This window comes from Parasteatoda tepidariorum, chromosome 5 (assembly GCF_982258835.1).
Source record: "Parasteatoda tepidariorum strain Cologne lab strain chromosome 5, Ptep-v5.0, whole genome shotgun sequence".
Taxonomy (NCBI): Eukaryota; Metazoa; Arthropoda; class Arachnida; order Araneae; family Theridiidae; genus Parasteatoda; species Parasteatoda tepidariorum.
The window spans coordinates 39156859-39176673 of record NC_141759.1 but is presented as its reverse complement, the minus strand read 5'-3'; the positions used below and the strand labels follow the sequence as shown (position 1 = coordinate 39176673).

The following is a 19815-nucleotide window of genomic DNA, read 5'->3' as shown; positions in this document are numbered from 1 at the left end:
AATGAAATATGTAGCAGGGACTGATTCTGTAATATTTCTACTAATTCTTCTGTAAGGAAAAACTACCAATGGAGGTACTTTTTCTTTCCTAGGTACTTTAGAATATAAATCCTTATAATTTTTAAGGCCGCAGATTTTTCCCGTTTAAGGGCAGTATTCAACTCTTGTTTCATTCGCATTGTAAATGCAATCACTTTATAAAAGGATGCCAGGGCTACTTCCCTCCTAAAGATTCTCTGAAGTTCTTAAAACCAGTATTTCGAATATTATTCTCTAAGGGAAGTTTTGCCTTTTGAAATTATCTTCGCATTGCACTGAGTTATCGGTGAATGTCACCTTAAAAAAACTTCACCCATTTTTCACCTAGATAATTGTCTTTAAATGGATTTTTCCTACCAGTTCCCGTTAGGACATTAAAGACGGCAATAGGATAATAATTTAGCTAATTATTGGCACAAAATCCTGCAAAGATTCCATTCAAGCTTTTATTATTATATTCAGTTGTTATATTTAGTTCATAAACATAGTTTATTAAGGAGTCTAAGGTATGATGTAATAACTAATCACTACATTTATAAAGATAAATAATAAATTAATTATTATTATAATTCTTTAAATAAATTTAGCAATTAAATTTGCATATTTAAATGAAATAGTTATAGGAACTATTCATACAACATTTAACTGAATTTTAGGAGTCCTCTATGTCGCTGAACTACTAATTATCCAAGTAATATCATATTTCACACATACTATTCATTCACTGGGAAATCTATTCTCAGTGAAGGAACATGCCTGTTCCTTCACTGGTTAGAAGTTGTTTTTTTTTATTTTTAACATAATTTTGATTTATAATATGACAAAAGGTACAAGAAAATTAAAATTTTTCTTTTATTTTCATTAACTTGAAAAAATCCCAGTAAAGGAACACTTGTTTATACATTGGTTTTTCATCGTTCTGTAATCCAGTTAATAAACACCCCCTAATCTCAGTACTTGCTTATGTTATGATGCTTAAAATAAATAAAACGTAAATTCAATGACCATATTTTGAATTCTTTTTTTCACAATGAAAAGAAAAAGCATTATTATATGCAATTAATTGTAGTTTAAACGGATAACAACAAACACTGACCTTATAATTTTGTCAAAGAAACAAGGCGTTGAACAGATACTAACAAATTCAAAACTTTTTCCAGAGAAGACTCAAAGACCAGATAACTAAATGCATTGTTAAAGAACTTCCTATTGTTAGGTAGTAAGGTACTCTTACCAATCAATCTAAATTAAAACGTTTAAAATCTTATTTTTAAGAAATATCTATGAAATGCTCCTTCATTTGTTGGTTTACCCTATATCATCCTAATCTTAAAAGAAATTTCCGGACGTGTATCGCAGAACTATTTTACCAACTATTTAATAAAATTTTAACATTTTAAAATTCTTATTCTTTTCCATTTTACGTTTATTATTTCTTCATTAATATACTAATAATTTTTTAGAACTTTAATTTATATTTTCTTTAATTTAGGTTTCCTTTTCAAATTATAGTCAAGTTTTTTTTAAAGAATTATTGTCTGCTAGCTAAGAATAAAACCTTGTTAAGAAATTAAAAAGATTCAGCTGTTTAAAATTATTTAATGCAAAACAGCTGATTATTTACTTAGTATACTATTTTTTTGAAAAAAGAATATAAATTATTGATTATCTTTTTTTTTTGTTTCTTGTGACTTCAACTTAGATTATCTAAAATAGTGTTGATGTTTTATAAGTCACTACAAAGAGGATAAAGATACCGAACATAAAAAGCTGTGGAATACGTAGCCAATTTTTTTAGCGTCTTAAAATATCTCAGTGTCTTAAATGTCGTCCTACTATCTTAGTTGTGAAATTAAATTTTTAATTTTCTGACCACGTGTGATTCACTAATTATTTCATTATATCTTTTACTCTTTATGATACCAAGTAGATTTTTTTTTCTGATAATACACTAAACTATTTAGTTTAATTTTTTACTTTAGCATGATTTCCAAGATATTATTGTAGTATAATTTGTTATCAGGAAAATGCCTTATTTTGTTAATCAGGAAATACTAAAAATTGAAATTTGTAAGGATTCCGAAGCTGTGCACACAATACACAATTTCCGACCTTATTTTAATAAAAAAAATTTAAAAAAAAACGTGGCAAGTAGGCTAACATACTTTTTACAGAAACTGTGAAAACTAATTTTTCCTATATTTCGTCAAAAGAGGATAAGAATGATATTGCTCCAAGAGACCTACTCAATAATTTCGCTATTTCCAGAATGAAATCTGTTTGATCGAAACATATTATTCCTTGAAAATTACACGAGGGAAAAATTAACTTTTATTATTTATCTAAGCTTATTCCATTTATTTAATGATAGCGGTATTAAGGTTAAGGATATGCGTCGGAAGCTCCGTTTATTATTATACTATAAATGCATTAAATCATGTAGCTTGAATAATTTATTTTAAGTAAATTATTTAATAATTTTAAGCAAATAAGGGTGTAAAAATAAACTCGATCGAAATACTCCGAAATTATACCCTGAAATATATGTAGAATAAACTTTGGAATCGATATATAAAAAATACCTTTTCAAACAACTTCGAGTAGGACGGAAACGCTAACTTGTTTAAAAAAGTTGTCCTTGTTACTATTTAATATCGATTCCTGGTACTAGGGGACATTCCATTTTCACATTCGACTTTTGAAATTTCAATTGTAAACGGAATTTTTTTTATGACCTTAAACTAAAATGTTAAGGCTTGCAGCAAAAAAAAAAAATTTTTTTTTTACTGCATTAATTTTTTTACAAAGTAGTGAATTATTATTTTTTCAATCTAAGAACCTGTGCCTATAACATATGTAAAACTTATTTTAATATCGAGTGAAATAATTTAATATGTTGTGTAACTAAATGGATAATCCCAAGAAACTGAATCGAAAATATAAAAACTTCATTGATTTAAAAAAATAATAGATGATAATAAAAATAGACACGTTTTGAGCGTCCAATAATAAAAGTCACAAGTTATCCAAGCCTGACAAGTCTTGAGAATGGGCGATTATATTTGAAAACTTGAAACATGTCGACTTTTACTTCCCTCTTCATATGTTTTGAAGCCAGTTGAGTTTTTATCGTCAATTATACTGTTTTACATTTGGGTCTTGATCATTATTTTGATAAGGATTTTACACTAGTTAAAGTAAACATATGCATTTTAATATTTTATCAGGATTCATATGGTCTTTAAAAATGTAAGAACATCAATATTGTAAAAGTTATATTTAACTTAAAAATTAACATTTTGACACCAGATATTTTGAGTTAATGAAATTAAATATTTTATCTCTTAAGTTTTTGTGCCCCATTTCAGTATCTTAAGGATCTTACGAGCTCTGTTTAAAAAGAGATCATCAGATATATATAAGAAAGCAAAAATAACCATAGTAGCAGTATTTGGTGGTAAATGTAGCTTATCGTAATTGAAGAATATGCTGTGCGACATTTTATGGTGAATTTGCGAACGTATAAGTTTCAGAATGTATTGAAACATGAGGATGCTATTTGCTAATCATCTTTATCCAAAGAAAACGATGTAACCTAAATATCTAGTAGAATGAAGCGATTTTTTAAGCAATGAATCCTACAATTTGCAACATATTATTTCAATATCTTATTCTTAAACATAACATATTTCAATCTTTTTAAAATGCCACTAAACATTCAGCAATTCCTTGAGTTATAGAAAAAAGAAATATCGTAAATTATGGAAAGCCTTGTGAATGTGCATTAGAATTATTATACAATCTACATTTTATTTTTCAAGCACTTTTTTTTTCTTCAAACTTTCTTGCCTAGAAGACTCGATTAAAACTGTAAAAATGATTATCCCTAAAATTTTGTATATAGCTATAATAAGTTATGCTCATTTTATTTTGGTATAAAATCCTCGAATAAATATAGTAAAAACAGTGTAATCTAAATAATATCAGATAAAAAGTTCATGTATTTAAATTCTAAAAACTATCATAAATAATTTATAAATCGATTCAAATTTACTTTTCAAAGGAGATTAAAATAATATTTTTTTTGCTTTTTGGACAGAAATCCCCTAAAAAATTGTTTATGGCCTGGAAACTTCGAGATATTTTCTATTAACAATAAATTAAGCCCCTCCGAGCAATCACTGAACATTATTTCAATTTTTTTACTATTAGAGTTTGGTTGCGTAGCAACCTAGTAAAATTAAGCACTCCTCTTCTGAATTAGTCAATGGGTTATCTTAAAATATTTATTTGCGCAGGCGACTTTTTTTGGCGGTTTTCTGGACTATCGCCAAATATATAAACCTTTATTGCGGCCCAATTTACCACCCAATTTTTTTAAAATTTTGTCTACCCCCACTAATTCAAGGGTCTAGATTCCAAATATGTAAAAAAAATTATATGTTTATTCAGAGAAAGTACGTTTTTGTGTCTGATTTCGTAACTTAATTAATAGTTAGCACTAATTAATTAACATATTTGAGGTCACCCCCAGGAACCATTAAGATTGACACTTAGTTCGTGAAAATCCGATCATTAGAACGAAAGTTATTCAGGGTGATTCGTTTTTTTTTTTGCGGACTGTACATGTATACATATATATATTGTACATCCTACAGATATACCTATATTGTACATGCATACATATATTGTACTGTTCATAAATAAATTGCACATACATGCATGGGACATACATTGTACAGACAATGTATGTATGTTCGTAGAAACACAAGTACTTGTATATACATGCGTACATGAACATAGATATACATTTTACATTCCCAAATACTTGCATAAAATGCATATATTCATTGTGTATAAATGTACATGCCTACATTGTTTGCACATACATACGTAATTATTATCTATATACATACGTACATATATTTTATACCTACAATATAAGTGTATGTACATGTGTGTGATACTAAAATGTCTGAACATATGCACTAGATAAAATCATATGTACATACATTTCAGTTACATTCATTTGTACGTATACAAATACGTACAAAATGCAGTACATGTTAATACGTCCAAAATGTATCATTATAAAATACATTCTACTATCCACTGTAAAATATAATCATTTATAAGAATGCAATAGTCTTGTAATCGTGTAATTAGATTACATGTAATCATAATTACATGTAATCAAATTACATGTAATCAAATTACATGTAATCATATATTTTGATTACTTGTAATCATAATTACTTGTAATCGTTTTTGTTGTGATTACTTGTAATCGCAATTACTTGGAATCATGATTACAAGTAATTGATTACTGTAATCAAAATTGTAATCCTGATTACAGCTGTAATCAAAATTTTTTGAAAATTGTAATCATGATTACAAGTAATTGATTACTGTAATCGACTATGTAATCATGATTACAGCTGTAATCAAACTTTGTAATCACGATTACAAGTAATTGATTACTGTAATCAATATTGTAATCATGATTACAGCTGTAATCAAAATTTTTGAAAATTGTAATCATGATTACAAGTAATTGATTACTGTAATCAAAAAATGTAATCGATTACATTTTTGGCCAACTCTGGTGCACTGGCAGGACTTTTATTTATGTTTATCTGGGAATCTTTCTGGGGTAATTATGATCGCAAGACGAGAATTAACAGACTTTTAACATGGAATGGTATTTAGACGCATAGGACATTGAGTTTCGGAAATTGTGAGAGAGAAGCCAAGTCTCGAAAAGTGCACTGTGTGTGCAGAGAATACCTCATTTCGGGCATGACCTCCTTCCATGCACAGCATAAGAGCCGCCCGTTTGCACTTAATGACCGAGATTAGGGAAGTGTGCATAGAATTGTTAATGCTAACAGACAAGCAACATTGCGTGAAACAACAGCAAGCATCACTTCGGTATGTGAAATGCACGTGTACATAAGAACAGTATGGGAAAATTTGGATGAAATAGGGTATGGCAGCAGAAGACCGACTCGAGTGCATTTACAAACAGCATGACATCACACCCAGAGCCTCTCCTGTGCTCGACACTATACTGGTTGGACCTTAGACGACTGAAAAACTGTAGCTGGGCCAGGTGAATAACGATTTCAGGTAGTCAAAGCTCATGAGACGATTCGAATATGGCGCAGACCTGACAAAGCTATGAGGCCAATTTGTCAACAAGACATTGTGGTCCATAATGGTGGGGGTTACTTTTTCATGGCATATACTGATTACTATGGTCGGACTGTACAGATCATTGACTGGAAATGCTATTCGACTGATTCAGCTATTTGAAGACCACTTGCAGCCATTAATGAACTTCATGTACCCAAACAATGATAGAATTTTCAGTCACGGAGCTTTCATTGTTTACGACTGGTTTGAAGAACAATCTAAACTATTCCAGCGATTGATTTGGCCACCTAGATCACCCGATGTGAATCTCTTCGAACAATTTATGAGATATAATCGAGAAGTCAGTTCGTTCGCATAATCCAGCACCCGCAACACTTCAACAATTATGGCAATCTATCGAGGCTGTATAGCTGAATATTCCAACAAAAACTTTCAACTACCTGTTGAGTCCATGCCACGTCGAGTTGCAGCACTTCGTAAAGCTAGAGGAGATCTGACACGATAAAAGTTATCCCATGACATTCTCACCTCAGTGTATTTATCAGCCACAGTGTACGTATACACTTTAGTGTATGTATTACTTCTCATCAATTAATCTAAATAAAATAAGGAATATAAAATTTGAAATAAAACTTATTTCTCTTTTTCGCTAAAATGGGCTAAAGCTTAGCTAAATGCCACTGATAATTTCGTTATCCCCATAATACTATATGGTATACCGGAAAATCATATATTTAAGTTCTGGTAATTGCAAATAAAATATTTACTATCATATACAGTCACAGAAAAAATCACTATTAATAACTTTTGATCTAATAACTAGAAATCGGTGTATTAAGAGGAAATCTTGATTGTTCGACAGACAGACTTTAAATATGTTAATTAATATAGACGATAATTTATAGTGATATGGTATCTTTTACAAACTTATCTTTAATCCATAGAATTAACCAAAGATATCTATAGAGATATAGAATCTAATATTTTAATAAAAGTAAATATTAAAGAGCACTTTTAAAATGTTTTTAAATCATTTTAATTTCAAATTCAAAATGGATTAATATCAATTTTTTAATGAAAAAAATAACACATTTTAGGTTGTTAACAATGTCCTATAGTTGATTACACTGGAGAACAAATTTTTTGTTGCATTTATACTAGAACTTGATTTTATTTAATTCGGCAATGGAGATTTCAAGTCTGAAATTAGTTTTGCTCCGAAATCTACAGATTTTTTGTTAAATTCATTTTTTTATCTGAATGTACAAATTAATAAAGAACGTTAAGGCTTTATACACGTACATATTCACTTGTCTACTCCTTTGAAAATAACTCTTAAGTAAAAAATGTATGACGGTAACGTATCGCATCATAAACTGAAATGTAAAATCGCCACCTTCCCACCACGTCCTACTTACTTGAAAAGTGGGGACACAGTATTCTTTGATTGAATTTTAAAAAATTCTGGTTTGGGTAATATTTTTAATTTGCATAAAAACTGTGGCTTTTGGTGAGAAACCGATTGCATAGTGAAAATCAGCAATGCAAAAATACTTAAGATCTGTTAAAAAAATATCATGAAACAGGAAACCAATCAAAAAAATGTTCACGTTTGTTATTTTATGATTCCATTTTTTGTAACACTGAGTCCTGTTCATTTAGATCGGAAAAGCTTTCTATTTTTAATTTTTTTTTCTTGCTTGTTGTTGTAACATCAAGACTTTTTTTTATTTTCCTAATTAAATATTTCTTTTAGACATAATGTTAATAAAAAAAATTTCAGGTGACACACCTTATCCTGGAATTCCACCAGAAAGACTCTTTTCAATGTTGAAAGATGGTTATAGAATGCCGAAGCCTGATAATTGCCCATACCATTTGTAAGTAGAATTAAAACTGTTCCTTTTTCACTTTTTTAAAGCCTTTTGTTGCACGCTGCGCAAATTAAAAAGAGGAATAATTTTTGATCTCATGATTAGTCTCAATCTTATCAGATCGAGGGCCTGGGTCAAATATGCTAATTAATGAGTGAAAATGATCTTTTAAGTTACAAAATCAACCGACCGGCCTTTGTAGGGGTTAGGGAACTGCCCTAGCGTCAGAAAGGTTCTGTGTTCGAATCCCGGGCAAGGCATGGATGTTCTTTCCTTCCCTGTACTATCTGTCTTATTGTGGGAGCAGCGTTGAGCCACCTAATATGGTGACCCTGAAAGAGTGGTCAACAAATCTGCCCTTCAGATACCTATATGACCTGCTGGGTCATTCTCCAGGTAGACATTGGAAGAAAAAAAAAGTTACAAAATCAAACTCAAAAACGTACTTTAACTGAATAAACATGCCTTTTTTTCAACGAATTTAGATTTATGACTTTTGAAAATATGGTCCCAATAACTTGGTCAGGAATGCATTCAAAAGTTTGCACCCCTCAATGTTAATTTCACTTTTTCGAAAATTCGCCGCCATATTTCAAAAACTGTTTGAGCCAATCTAAACCCTGGGTTCACAAGTAAAAAATTTGTTTAGCCAAAAAAAATTCCATGGAAAAAATTTGATAATTGTTTTTAATATTTTATTTAAAAATGGTCAGAAAAAATTTGAATTGCAAGCTATACAATTTTTTGCATCATTTGAACTGAAACTTAGTTAACTATTAACTATTTGATCTTAGTTAGAAAATAGAAAGTTTGTTCTAGTTAAATATGAACATTAACGAATCAATAAATTATTGGATTACACCAAACATAGTAGATTTTTTACTTATTTTCAGCTATAAAATAATGAGGACTTGTTGGCGTGAAAAACCACACGAAAGACCACATTTTCGAGAACTTGTGTTGAAACTTGAATCTCTGATGCATGAGTTGAAATTAAAGGTAAATTTTCATGATTTATTTATCAACTTTTTTGTTTTATTTATCATCCTCTGTAATGAAAAAGATATATCTTTTATGCAATGTATCTACATATATGTAAAGTAAGGAATAATTTGCGACAACCCAGGCTGGAAAGGGCCCTGCGCCAGATGAAATGTCTCCTCTCACGAAACAGCCCCGCCCAGTACGAGAACCAAGCAATGCGGATATTCAGACACAAGGCCTCGAGTCACGCCTGACAAGAGGCACCATAAATTACGTCGGTAGGCAGAAGAGACTTGTAAGCAGTCCAAGGCCAAATCCTGGCCCAAACCAACTACAGGCGCGACTGAAACAGGGCCAACGGCAGAAAGGCAACCACCACACCGCGTCCCACCGAGCAGCCCTATTGCTGAAAAGCTATCTAATCATCTTTATGTAAAATAAACAATTACAATAACAAATTAATTAAAATTTTAAATTACAATTATAAATCAATTTACAATTAACAATTCAAAAGAAAAGATAAGACAACCTTGGACGGCTCACAAAAGGTAGCAAAAATCAACCAAATTCCCTTTGGGCCAGTAACACCTCTGACAGTAGAAACTTTATTTCTCCATAATTGATGCGGTTTCTGAGTTGTTTTATGTTTAACTGAGTTGTTTAATGTTTGACTGAGTCCCTGCTTAGAACGCTGTGGTTCTTTCGAAACTTTGTTTCACATTTTCTATTTGATTCCTTGCAATTTGAACACTTTTGTTCTCGCAGTTCACTTCGTGGCGTTCCGTCTTTTTGCAGTTGGTGCAGATCTCATTATTCTTGCCTTTCTTTACCCTGTGATCGAAACTGCAACATTTATAGCATCTCAGTGCAGCGTTTATAGCATCTCAGTGGTATTAAGTGCTCCTTGGCAACCAACCTTGACTTTTGGTTATCTCTGGATCTTTTTCAAGCTCTCTGGATTGACAGTCTTAGTGTAGCATTTATAGCATCTCAGTGGTTTTAAGTGCTCCTTGGCAACCAACGTTGACTTTTGGTTATCTCTGCATCTTTTTCAAGCTCTCTGGATTGACAGTCTTAGTGTAGCATTTATAGCATCTCAGTGGTTTTAAGTGCTCCTTGGCAACCAACGTTGACTTTTGGTTATCTCTGCATCTTTTTCAAGCTCTCTGGATTGACAGTCTCGGTGTAGCATTTATAGCATCTCAGTGGTTTTAAGTGTTCCTTGGCAACCAACCTTGACTTTTGGTTATCTCTGGATCTTTTTGAAGCTCTCTAGGTTGACAGTCAAAGCCCAATTTTTTCCTCATTTCGTTTTATTTGGATACTTCACCTCGAGATCGGCCGTTTTTAACCCTTCATTTTGAAGCTTGGTTGTTTCAATTAGGTTTTCCCCGGTGTACGCCTCCTCTTCAACGTTGTAAAGGAGATTACCTACGAAATACGGAGTTTAGGCCTTCTATGTTTCGATCTTAAAAAGGCACTTGTTCTTCAAGTGGCCAGTCATAAGCATGCCAAATTCGCGTTCAAAGTCGACTTGAATGAGGAGTCACCCTCTGGAGATTTTCTTAACTCTTTTTAATCCCTATTTTTAGCCTCTTCAGGTCAAGTCTAGTAGTATACTCTTTAATCGACTTCTTTGATGTTCTATTGCTCTCTTGTGGGATGATTGAAAATATTCCTAATTGAAAATATTGATTGTGGCCTTTTTTTGAGTGATTTCCTTTCAAGTTCTTGTTGGTTTTGTTGCCACTTCAGCTTAAGTTTTGTTCCTAATTAACTCCACACTAATTCTGTGGTTTTCGTTCTCACTTCCTCTAAAGGGGGTGGGCTGCTTGTTTATTTTTGTAACAATCTCTACCAGTTTATTTACATTGTTGTAAATTTTGGCTGTAGTAAATTTTCTTTTATTTTATTTTTTTAATTTTCATCGGATTCCTTCAATGATTTTACCGAGGATCTGGAAATTTCTTCCTTGCAGTAGAGACCATTAGTCAGCCAGATTGATTGTAGGTCTTCTAGTGATTACTCATTGTCGGAGTCTCCCCCCTCTTTCTTCTCTCCGCCTGCCATAGCTCACCAAACCAATTAAATTATGAAATTTATACAGCTGTTAAATTAGGAAAAAATTGTGTTTGAATGTGACTAACTTCCGCTATTGGTCCCATTTGCCCTCTTTGGCACCCGAAAGTGGTCACCCACACACCACGATGAGGTGAGGGTCAAAAAATAGATGATATTATCAGATCTTATTCTAGAGCTATCCTGACTGTGCATCGACAAGGGATAGTCATGGGGACGTTGTCACTTCACGGGGAAAAAAAATTCTCTTAAATCATTTTAAATTTCCCACTCTAATATTCTCTGTAAGAACTCTTTGTAAGAACATTCAGGGCGTGTGATCATGAGATATATATCAAAGATATCTACAACAGTTCGAATTTCTTTACTTTTTTTTTACAATCCAAACTGTGTGTTTCGTAATCGCAGCCCTTGATTAAAATAGGGGTATTTAAAGCCTGATAATGGGAAAATTGCAGAAACAAACACAGCCAAATTCGCATTGGACACTAGTTAAGCTATGCAAGTCAATTTAAAAAATAATAATAAAAATGATAATAATCACTATCAGGAGATGAAATGGCACTGTAAGGTTATTCTTGAGGTAAAATAGACATAGCAATGAGAGGCAATTAACATCTTACATCCATTTTAATATTTGCAACTATTGCATTTTGCACTGTCATATAAAATGCTCAGCCCTCATGTTACCTTTTAACACTAGCTTGCTGTGTGCAGATTTTCACTTAGAATTGAAGCTATTATTTTCCTACATCACTGATAAAATTGCTTAAGCGCAAACCATATTCAAGGGGAAGAAGACAGGGACAATGGTTCACTACTGAGAGCCCAGTTAAAATTTCTTAATAAATTTAGTGTACTTTAAGTGATTTTTTTAAAACGAAAATGCAGAGAATTTATCTTACTCTGAATAGTAATTACTTATATGTTTGCAAAAAATATAAAAACCGCAATTTTGATTAAAGACTTTTCACAAATTCTTCAAAATATGAAAATAAGACTTTTTTTAACAAGGATCTCGCAATAAATTTCATCCCGAGAGCCACAAAACCTGGGTCCAGCCTTGTGATTAAAATAGTATACCATACCTGCCAATTTTCTCTTTTACCAAAAAAGATTTTCCGAAATGGTAGCAAAACGTAAATTTTTAAAAAAGAAAAAAAAAAAACAATTGCCAAACAATTATGTATTTTCATATTTTGCCGAAGTTTAAACATTATATATATATGTAACATAAAAAGCTTCAATTAATTTTTTTATGTTAGTTCTTTTCTGTAAATCCTTTTCTTTTATTTTATTATTCTAATTGAAACGCTTTCTCACACTTTTGAATTCACATCCTGTCCTTAAATCTATTTTTAGCTCAAGTATGTATTAATTAAAAGTAAAGACATTTTCCCCTTTACTCTTTGTGGGAATCGCTTGACCTATTTAATAAACCAATAGAAACCTTAGAATAGTAATTTCTAAGGTTTCCCTCTTCTCCCTAAATAGAGACATTTTCGGATTTTTTGCAAGATTTTCCCTACCAGAGAGACTAATCGTCGATAGAGTAAACGACACTTTTCGCTTACCACTCAATAAGGAATGATCAAATAAAATTAATATATATATATATATATATATATATATATATATATATATATATATATATATATATATATATATATATATATATATATATATATATATATATATATATATATATATATATATATATATATATATATATATATATATATATGCTTTCTGTAAAGAATGTATTTTAATAAGAAGGAAAAAAATATTGTCAAAAATTAAATTTATTGTTAAATTTCAAAAACAATTTAACATCTTTTTCTCACTTTAATTCACGTTGGTGAAAAAGTAGAAGTTAAGATTGTCATTTAAATAAAAAAAGAAAAAAGACCCAACATAAAATGTCTTAGAGATTATTTTATTCGATAGATATCAATGAATATTCAGAACTAAAAATACAGTTTTTTTAATAACTTTTTTAGACTTTTGGCAAACTTGTACAACTTTGTGTAATACCGTGCGTATATTAAGAGCGTATAGAATGTACAAAAATTCTGAAAAATATCATTTTTCTTCGTCTCGTTTTGGAAAAAAGTCTCAAAAGCCAAAAAAGTCTCAAGTCTCGTTAAACAATGAAATATCTCTTTTTTTTTATTGATTGATTTCTTCATTTATTTATTATTATTTTCATTTTTTATTTATTTTTTTATTTATTTATTTTTATTTATTTATTTATTTATTTTTTTTGCAGAACACCATACCATTAAGTGAGGAAGAATGCATTGATTTCAGCAAACTGAGAAAGCAGAAAAGTAAGAATTATACATTTTTCCTATACTTATTTTTTTTAATCAACACGCAAGTACAGTGATGTCTTTCTTGAAATGATGAGAGAAAAATTAAAAACTCATCGTCGAATTTACAGAAATCATATTCGTTGCTGCAAAAATCTTGGTACGATTTGAGTGAAAGATATATGCGGCCACCTATGAATTTTCGATCGTGTATAGAGGTTGGACAAAATTATGAAAACACTTCTATACTAACATTATGTAAACAGTCTTTCTTATGGCAGCAAATGCTTTAGAAAATTTCACATGGCAACACTTTTGGCATAATTTGAGAGATCATGCTTGAAGCTTTTAGAAATGATGTCCTTTTTATCCATGCGAAATTCGGATCAACCATAATAAGAAGATGGAGTTAATATTTTTTTTTAATTTTAATACCAGCAGTTTTGAAATCACTCTATAGAATTGAAATATTTATATTAGAATGCTTTTTCAATTTTAGTGTATTAAAGAAAGAACGAAGCTTTTAATTTCATGCGTTTATTTTGGTCGATCTTAATTTTGCATGGGTAAAAGGGACACCATGTCTAAAAGCATCAAGCATGTAATCTTTCAAATTACGAACAATTAGGCCATGTAAAGAATGAACAATTTGGACATCTTACAACAAACTTGATACTAAACGAAAAATTGTTTACAAAGAGTTAATATAGAAATGTTCTGTCCGAATTCCTTAATTCAGTTAAAGGAATATTGAGACGATGAGGAATGTTTTTATGATAAATTTTTCATTACAAGAAGCACATTTCCTTATACTAATTTTGCTACCACTTAAATTATATTAGCTGATCGCTGGAAGCGCTGTTGTGCTTTCATCTGTCCTAACTTTCAAGTTTTTAATTTTATATTATAACCGGCGTTGAGTAGGCGACCCAACACTGAGTTTACGACTACCAATCAACTCTCAACTTCATAGGCATGCGATTTTGAACCCGACCCAGAAGACAAAGAGACTTCTGGATCAAACATTGGAACAAATTAGCCATTGTAAAGCTTTTTTCATGGAACTAATCCGCATTTGCGTTACATGGAGGTGAAAACCTCACATGGTTAGCCCGACGGAAAGGAGATTCTTACTCATCCGTCTGCCACTGAAGATATTTTACGTCAGCTCTGAAGTCTGTGTGAGACGGGAGCAGAATTCGAATTAACCTGCCACCGCTGGAATTCGAACCTAAGTTAACTCATTGGAAAGCGAACGCTCTATTTCCTGATCCATCGCGGGTCAAACTTTTAAGTTTTTTATATTCGTCGTTGAACAGCCAACCCAATTTTTGGGATTACGACTGCTAATGTTCAACTCCGTAGCCTTGTAATTTTGAACCCAATCCAGAAGACAAGGAAACTCCTGGATAAGTACCCCCCAGAGGTATTAATTTGCTATGGGAACATGGAGAACTTTGCGACTCTACAGATTTAACGTGCATCAGTCACCATTTACTACACGGGGAGTCTTCGACCGGCGGGGATTGAACCCACGAACTGTTGGTCATGGGCCCAGTGCTCTACCAATCAGGCTATCCCGGCCCTAAGTTTAGAATGACGTAACTCATTTGAAGTTTTTTGAGAGTATTAAGTATGTGACGTCTTTTTAGTAGACTTAGCACTAAAACTTTTTATAGCCTTATCACAGAATGTTATGCGGGCTATATGCGTCCCTAACAACAAACACGTCTTGCCGCTATACTTTACCTTAAATATTGATAATTATAATGCATTGAATATTGTTTAAATATTGATTGTATTGTAGTTCTGTACCAACTTCCGAAACGCTAAACTCTTGGACGTTTTAATTTTTCAATTAAATTTCGTTTTACATCTAATTGATTAAAATTATTATTGATTATCATGCAGCAATTAGTATTGATGTTATTATTCACTTAGTATTACATTAGTATTAACTATTGTGCATTTAGAGAGAAATTCTGAACTAGATTGTCTTGCCATTTAACTCTTGGACATTATGTTCAAAATTAATTTCATTTTGCATAGCATTTACAAACAACGAAAAAAAAAAACTATTTAAAATAGTTTGTAATATTTATTATAGATCTATTAATTTTATTTTAATTTGCATAGGTGAGAATAACTCTGTAATGCATCAGCTGACTTCCTTTCCGAAACTGAGTGTTGTTCAGATAGTGCCATATGAGAATCAGCATCTACTTTCTCCAGGCGAATTCAGTGTTTAAAAGAAGGCAGCAATGTGAAAGCAGTCCCTGAAGAATTGATTAATTATTTTTAGTAATATAAAATGTCTCAGTGAATGAAAATATAAGAGGATTCAGAAAGCAGTAATCACAATATACATTATATATATATATATATATATATATATATATATATATATATTTCTTTGTCATCTATAATCAGTTTTCTATTACGAGTATTATTTTAAACTCCTAGCTATATGTTAGCTCTTAAATGCTTCATGATTTTGACCCTTAGGCGTTGAAACACTTATTTTGTTGCTTAAACTCTTGTAATCAGAGCTGTGGAGTTGGTAGTTGAAATGTTAGACTTCTACTCCATATTTTTCTATGAGCCTAACTTTCTTCGTAAAAAATTTTGCTGAGTCCTAGGATCGGTAATAATATTAACCCTATGGACTCGAGAGGTGACTCTCTGTTACCATTACTTATTATAACATTCCTATCAGACTGAATGATACATTTTTTTACATCTAAATGTTTACTAATCCCTTTCAAAAAGGGCGTCAAGGTTTCGTGTTGTAAGTGTTCTAACACTGTGTTTAGTCTTGTAAATGTTTCATGATTGCGTTTTCTTTTCCTTTTATTTAACCGTTGAAAGAGCCTTGAGTCCAAAGAGCCTTGAGTCCAAAGAGCCTTAAGATACAGCTAAAGAGCCAAAGATACAGCCCTTTCCAGCTCAATGTAGATACTTTGAGAACACTAATTCAACTAATGTTACTAACCTCTAGAAATGTAAAACTAATTGCTTTTAAATGTTTAGCAACCATTATTCTTTAAACAACAAAGGTAAAGTGCGCCATTTTACTTCGAATGTATAACCTAATTAAAATTTTCAATCAAAATTTTGCTGTTCTCGAAAGGGTTAATACTGAATAAATGTTCATTTCAATTTATAAGTTTCTATTTTTTATATTTATGATTAGGATTAAGGGTATTTTATTTAAAATTATATCTTATATTTTGTTTTAACTTTAGAAGAAATAAATTTGAGCAAATATATTGTGCAAAACCGTTATAAGAATGGAGCTAGATATCCACACGCACAATATAAATAAAAAAAGCTTTTTTACCTTGTGAATACTTTTGAATTAGTGAACTATTACATTTTATAGATTTATTTATCAAGACTTTCAATAAATTTTTTGTCTTTTTTTTTTCAATAATCCAATCAAGCTTAGGTTTAAAAATGTTCACATTTAATAAACTAATTTCGGGATAAAAATAATTATAAATATTTGCATGAATCCTTGGATTTAACATTTAACTAACTAGGGTCAAAAACTCCTGAAAAATAGTTTTCGAATTCAAATCTATCAAACTTACCTGTAACCGAATAAATTTTAAAGATATAAATCATGATGTATTTTATTTAATATCTTAAGATCTTGGAGTAAAAATAATTGCTAAGATGTGAAAATTTGTAAGATTCAAGTTTCGTTTGTTATCGATTTTTAAAAATATAAATGTCACTTAATATAATACAAATGACCAATAAGGATTGAAACATCAACAAACCTAGCTTTATTTAGACTAGAAATTAATTAATTAAATATCTCTATTATTACCACAATGATTAACTAAATAGCTGTTTTTACATGGTCTGATTTGGTTATTACCAAACGTCTCAGAAGTATAATTAATTAGCAAGAATCATTCCTAACCGAAGCCACTTTTTTTTCAGTTCAAAAATTTAATATCTTAAATTCTTGGTCTAAAAATGATTACAAATGTCTAAAAAGATAAAATATTATTTTTTATTTCGTTCTTTAAATTTAAAACAACACACAAGAACAGACAAACGACAAATGAATATCAACTAACTAAACTTATTATCAAGATTAAAAATGAATTAGACAATTTTTTTCACCAAAATTAACTGAATATCCGCTTTGCATGGTCTGATTTAGTTGTTTCCAAACGTTTGAGAAATGTAATTAACAAAAAATCATTCATATAATCTTGCATATTTTATTACAGTATCCTAGTTCTTAGGAGTTTAAAAAACAACAAACCTAGGATGTAAACGATTTATACAAGTCAAAAAATCTAAATATTTAGAATAGATTTGACTATTATTGTAAACAAGATATATATTAATTTAGGAATGCTCGTGATTTTTATAGCAGTAGGTTCATTACTTTTTAAATCCTCTTATCATTTTTATTCACAGACAACACCTTCAAAAATAAATCTACGCGCATTTTTTTTCTTTTAAATATTTTTATTAAAATAATTCTTCAATGCAAAATTAACCCTTTATAGGGCCTTTTTTCTAATAATGTTATGTAATAATATTTTGGGGATTGAGAGTGATTAATGTACAGAAATTCATTTAGCTTATTATCTAAAATTATAAAGGTGGGAGGGATTTTCAAAATTTTATGTACTGTGAAGAATTGGCCATTAATTTGATTTTATGTGCTTATAAATAACCACATTTAAAAATGCTGTGTTTATAGATGCAAATTAGCTAGACGAGAAATGGTCAAATAATTTACTAATGAACAATGAACGCAAACCGCACAAGAGAAAACAGCTCTTTAGTGTTGGCCTTTCTTCTTGACCCCACGCAACCTTTACTATTACCCACACTTTTGTAAACAAAGCGTTGTTTCCCCATAATTTTTAAAGTTAACAGCAGATGACTACACAAATCATAGGCGAAAAAATGGCCTCTTTCAAAAATTAATTAAAAAACTAATGACTTTTAAAAATTAATGAAGTTGATGGGAAATGTACTTACACGGCCTTATAAAGGGTTAATCTAAATATTAATGAAGTTGGTCGGTGAGAAATATATTTTACACGCCCTTAATAAATGTAAAAATGTTTGATTGATTTACATGTTTTATTCCGGAACGAAACGTATAAACTGCTACTCCTGATTATAAAATGTTTATGGCCAAAGTTTAAAAAAATTTCTCAACTTTACTTTTATAAAATTATTTATTCTCATTTTTGAGATAAAATTGACTTCAACGCAGTTCGAAATCTCTGTCATCAAATTGGTTCTATATTGGAGTAGTTAATCATCCCATTTAAGATTGATACATAATGTATAAATGCAGGCGAACATTTCAAAATAATTTTAAAAATTAACTAATTTTATTTTTAAAGGTTTAATTAACTGTGTATTTATATTCAATGTGCTGGATATCGGATATTTTTCCCCCCTTCCCTTTATCAGAGAAATACATATTTTATAAAACGAAATTGCATGACTTATAAAATAATTCTTTGATAAAATAATTCAACTGTGTAAATTCTCAGAAAAATATCCGTATTTAATTAGCATAGATATCCTATCAGCATATTTACAATTATATGATAATTTACGAAATCGAGTTCGTCAGTTATAGTATGCAAGAACTTTGTTGTATTTTGGATTTATTTTTGTCGATGTGTACAATAAGTATAAAAATAGTTATAATTCTTTATCAAGCACAATGTTTACAGTTTTTTTTTCTTCATAACAATAGCCAAATGCCACAAATTGGAATGTATTTAAAATGTGTAGAATAAGATGTTTATTCTGAATAAAATAATATTTTACTTTACTAAAAGTTGTAAAATAAAAACGAACAAATAAACTGATTTCATGTGCTAAGAGATGGACTTATTTTTAATAGTATCACATCATCATTATCATAATATCTTCCTCCAACTAAAGCCCTAGATTACTTAGTTTAAGTAGCATCACTCTTTTCCTAGCAACTTTTGTGCCGCTTTCGATTTTGATTGGTTGTCGCCGATTACATGCATGGATAAAAAGTCGCCATTATGTTAACTTGTTTGAACTGTTAAGTATCATTGCACTCGACCTGTTATTTCTATTTTCGTTTTTCTTTTTACTTTATTTGTTTCATACATTTAATTAATTTAATATTACAGGTTGTTGCGCATTCGGGTGTTCTAGTAAGTCAAAATTAAGCTTTAAATTATATTGCTTACCTCTTGGATATCGCAATAAGGAACGACGAAAAGTATACGTGCATGGAATTGGCAGAAATAAATGGATTCCAAAAGATACTAAGTACAATAAAATTTTATAATTAGAAAATGCTGAAAAAATTGTCCGGTTATATTTTAAATTGCTCATTA

At 30.4% G+C, this 19815-nt stretch overlaps 1 protein-coding gene across 1 annotated transcript in view; it reads left to right on the top strand.

Moving 5' to 3' along the window:
- The window catches only part of LOC107447239 (proto-oncogene tyrosine-protein kinase receptor Ret), a 77195-nt gene extending 60326 nt beyond the window's left edge, over positions 1-16869 (top strand). Inside the window, exons 19-22 of the mRNA XM_087163710.1 lie at positions 7979-8075; positions 8963-9068; positions 13402-13462; positions 15581-16869. Of these exons, the coding sequence (XP_087019836.1) occupies positions 7979-8075; positions 8963-9068; positions 13402-13462; positions 15581-15693 (377 nt within the window). The 3' untranslated portion in view covers positions 15694-16869. The remainder of the gene's footprint in view (positions 1-7978; positions 8076-8962; positions 9069-13401; positions 13463-15580) is intronic.
- The last annotated feature ends 2946 nt before the right edge of the window (positions 16870-19815 follow it).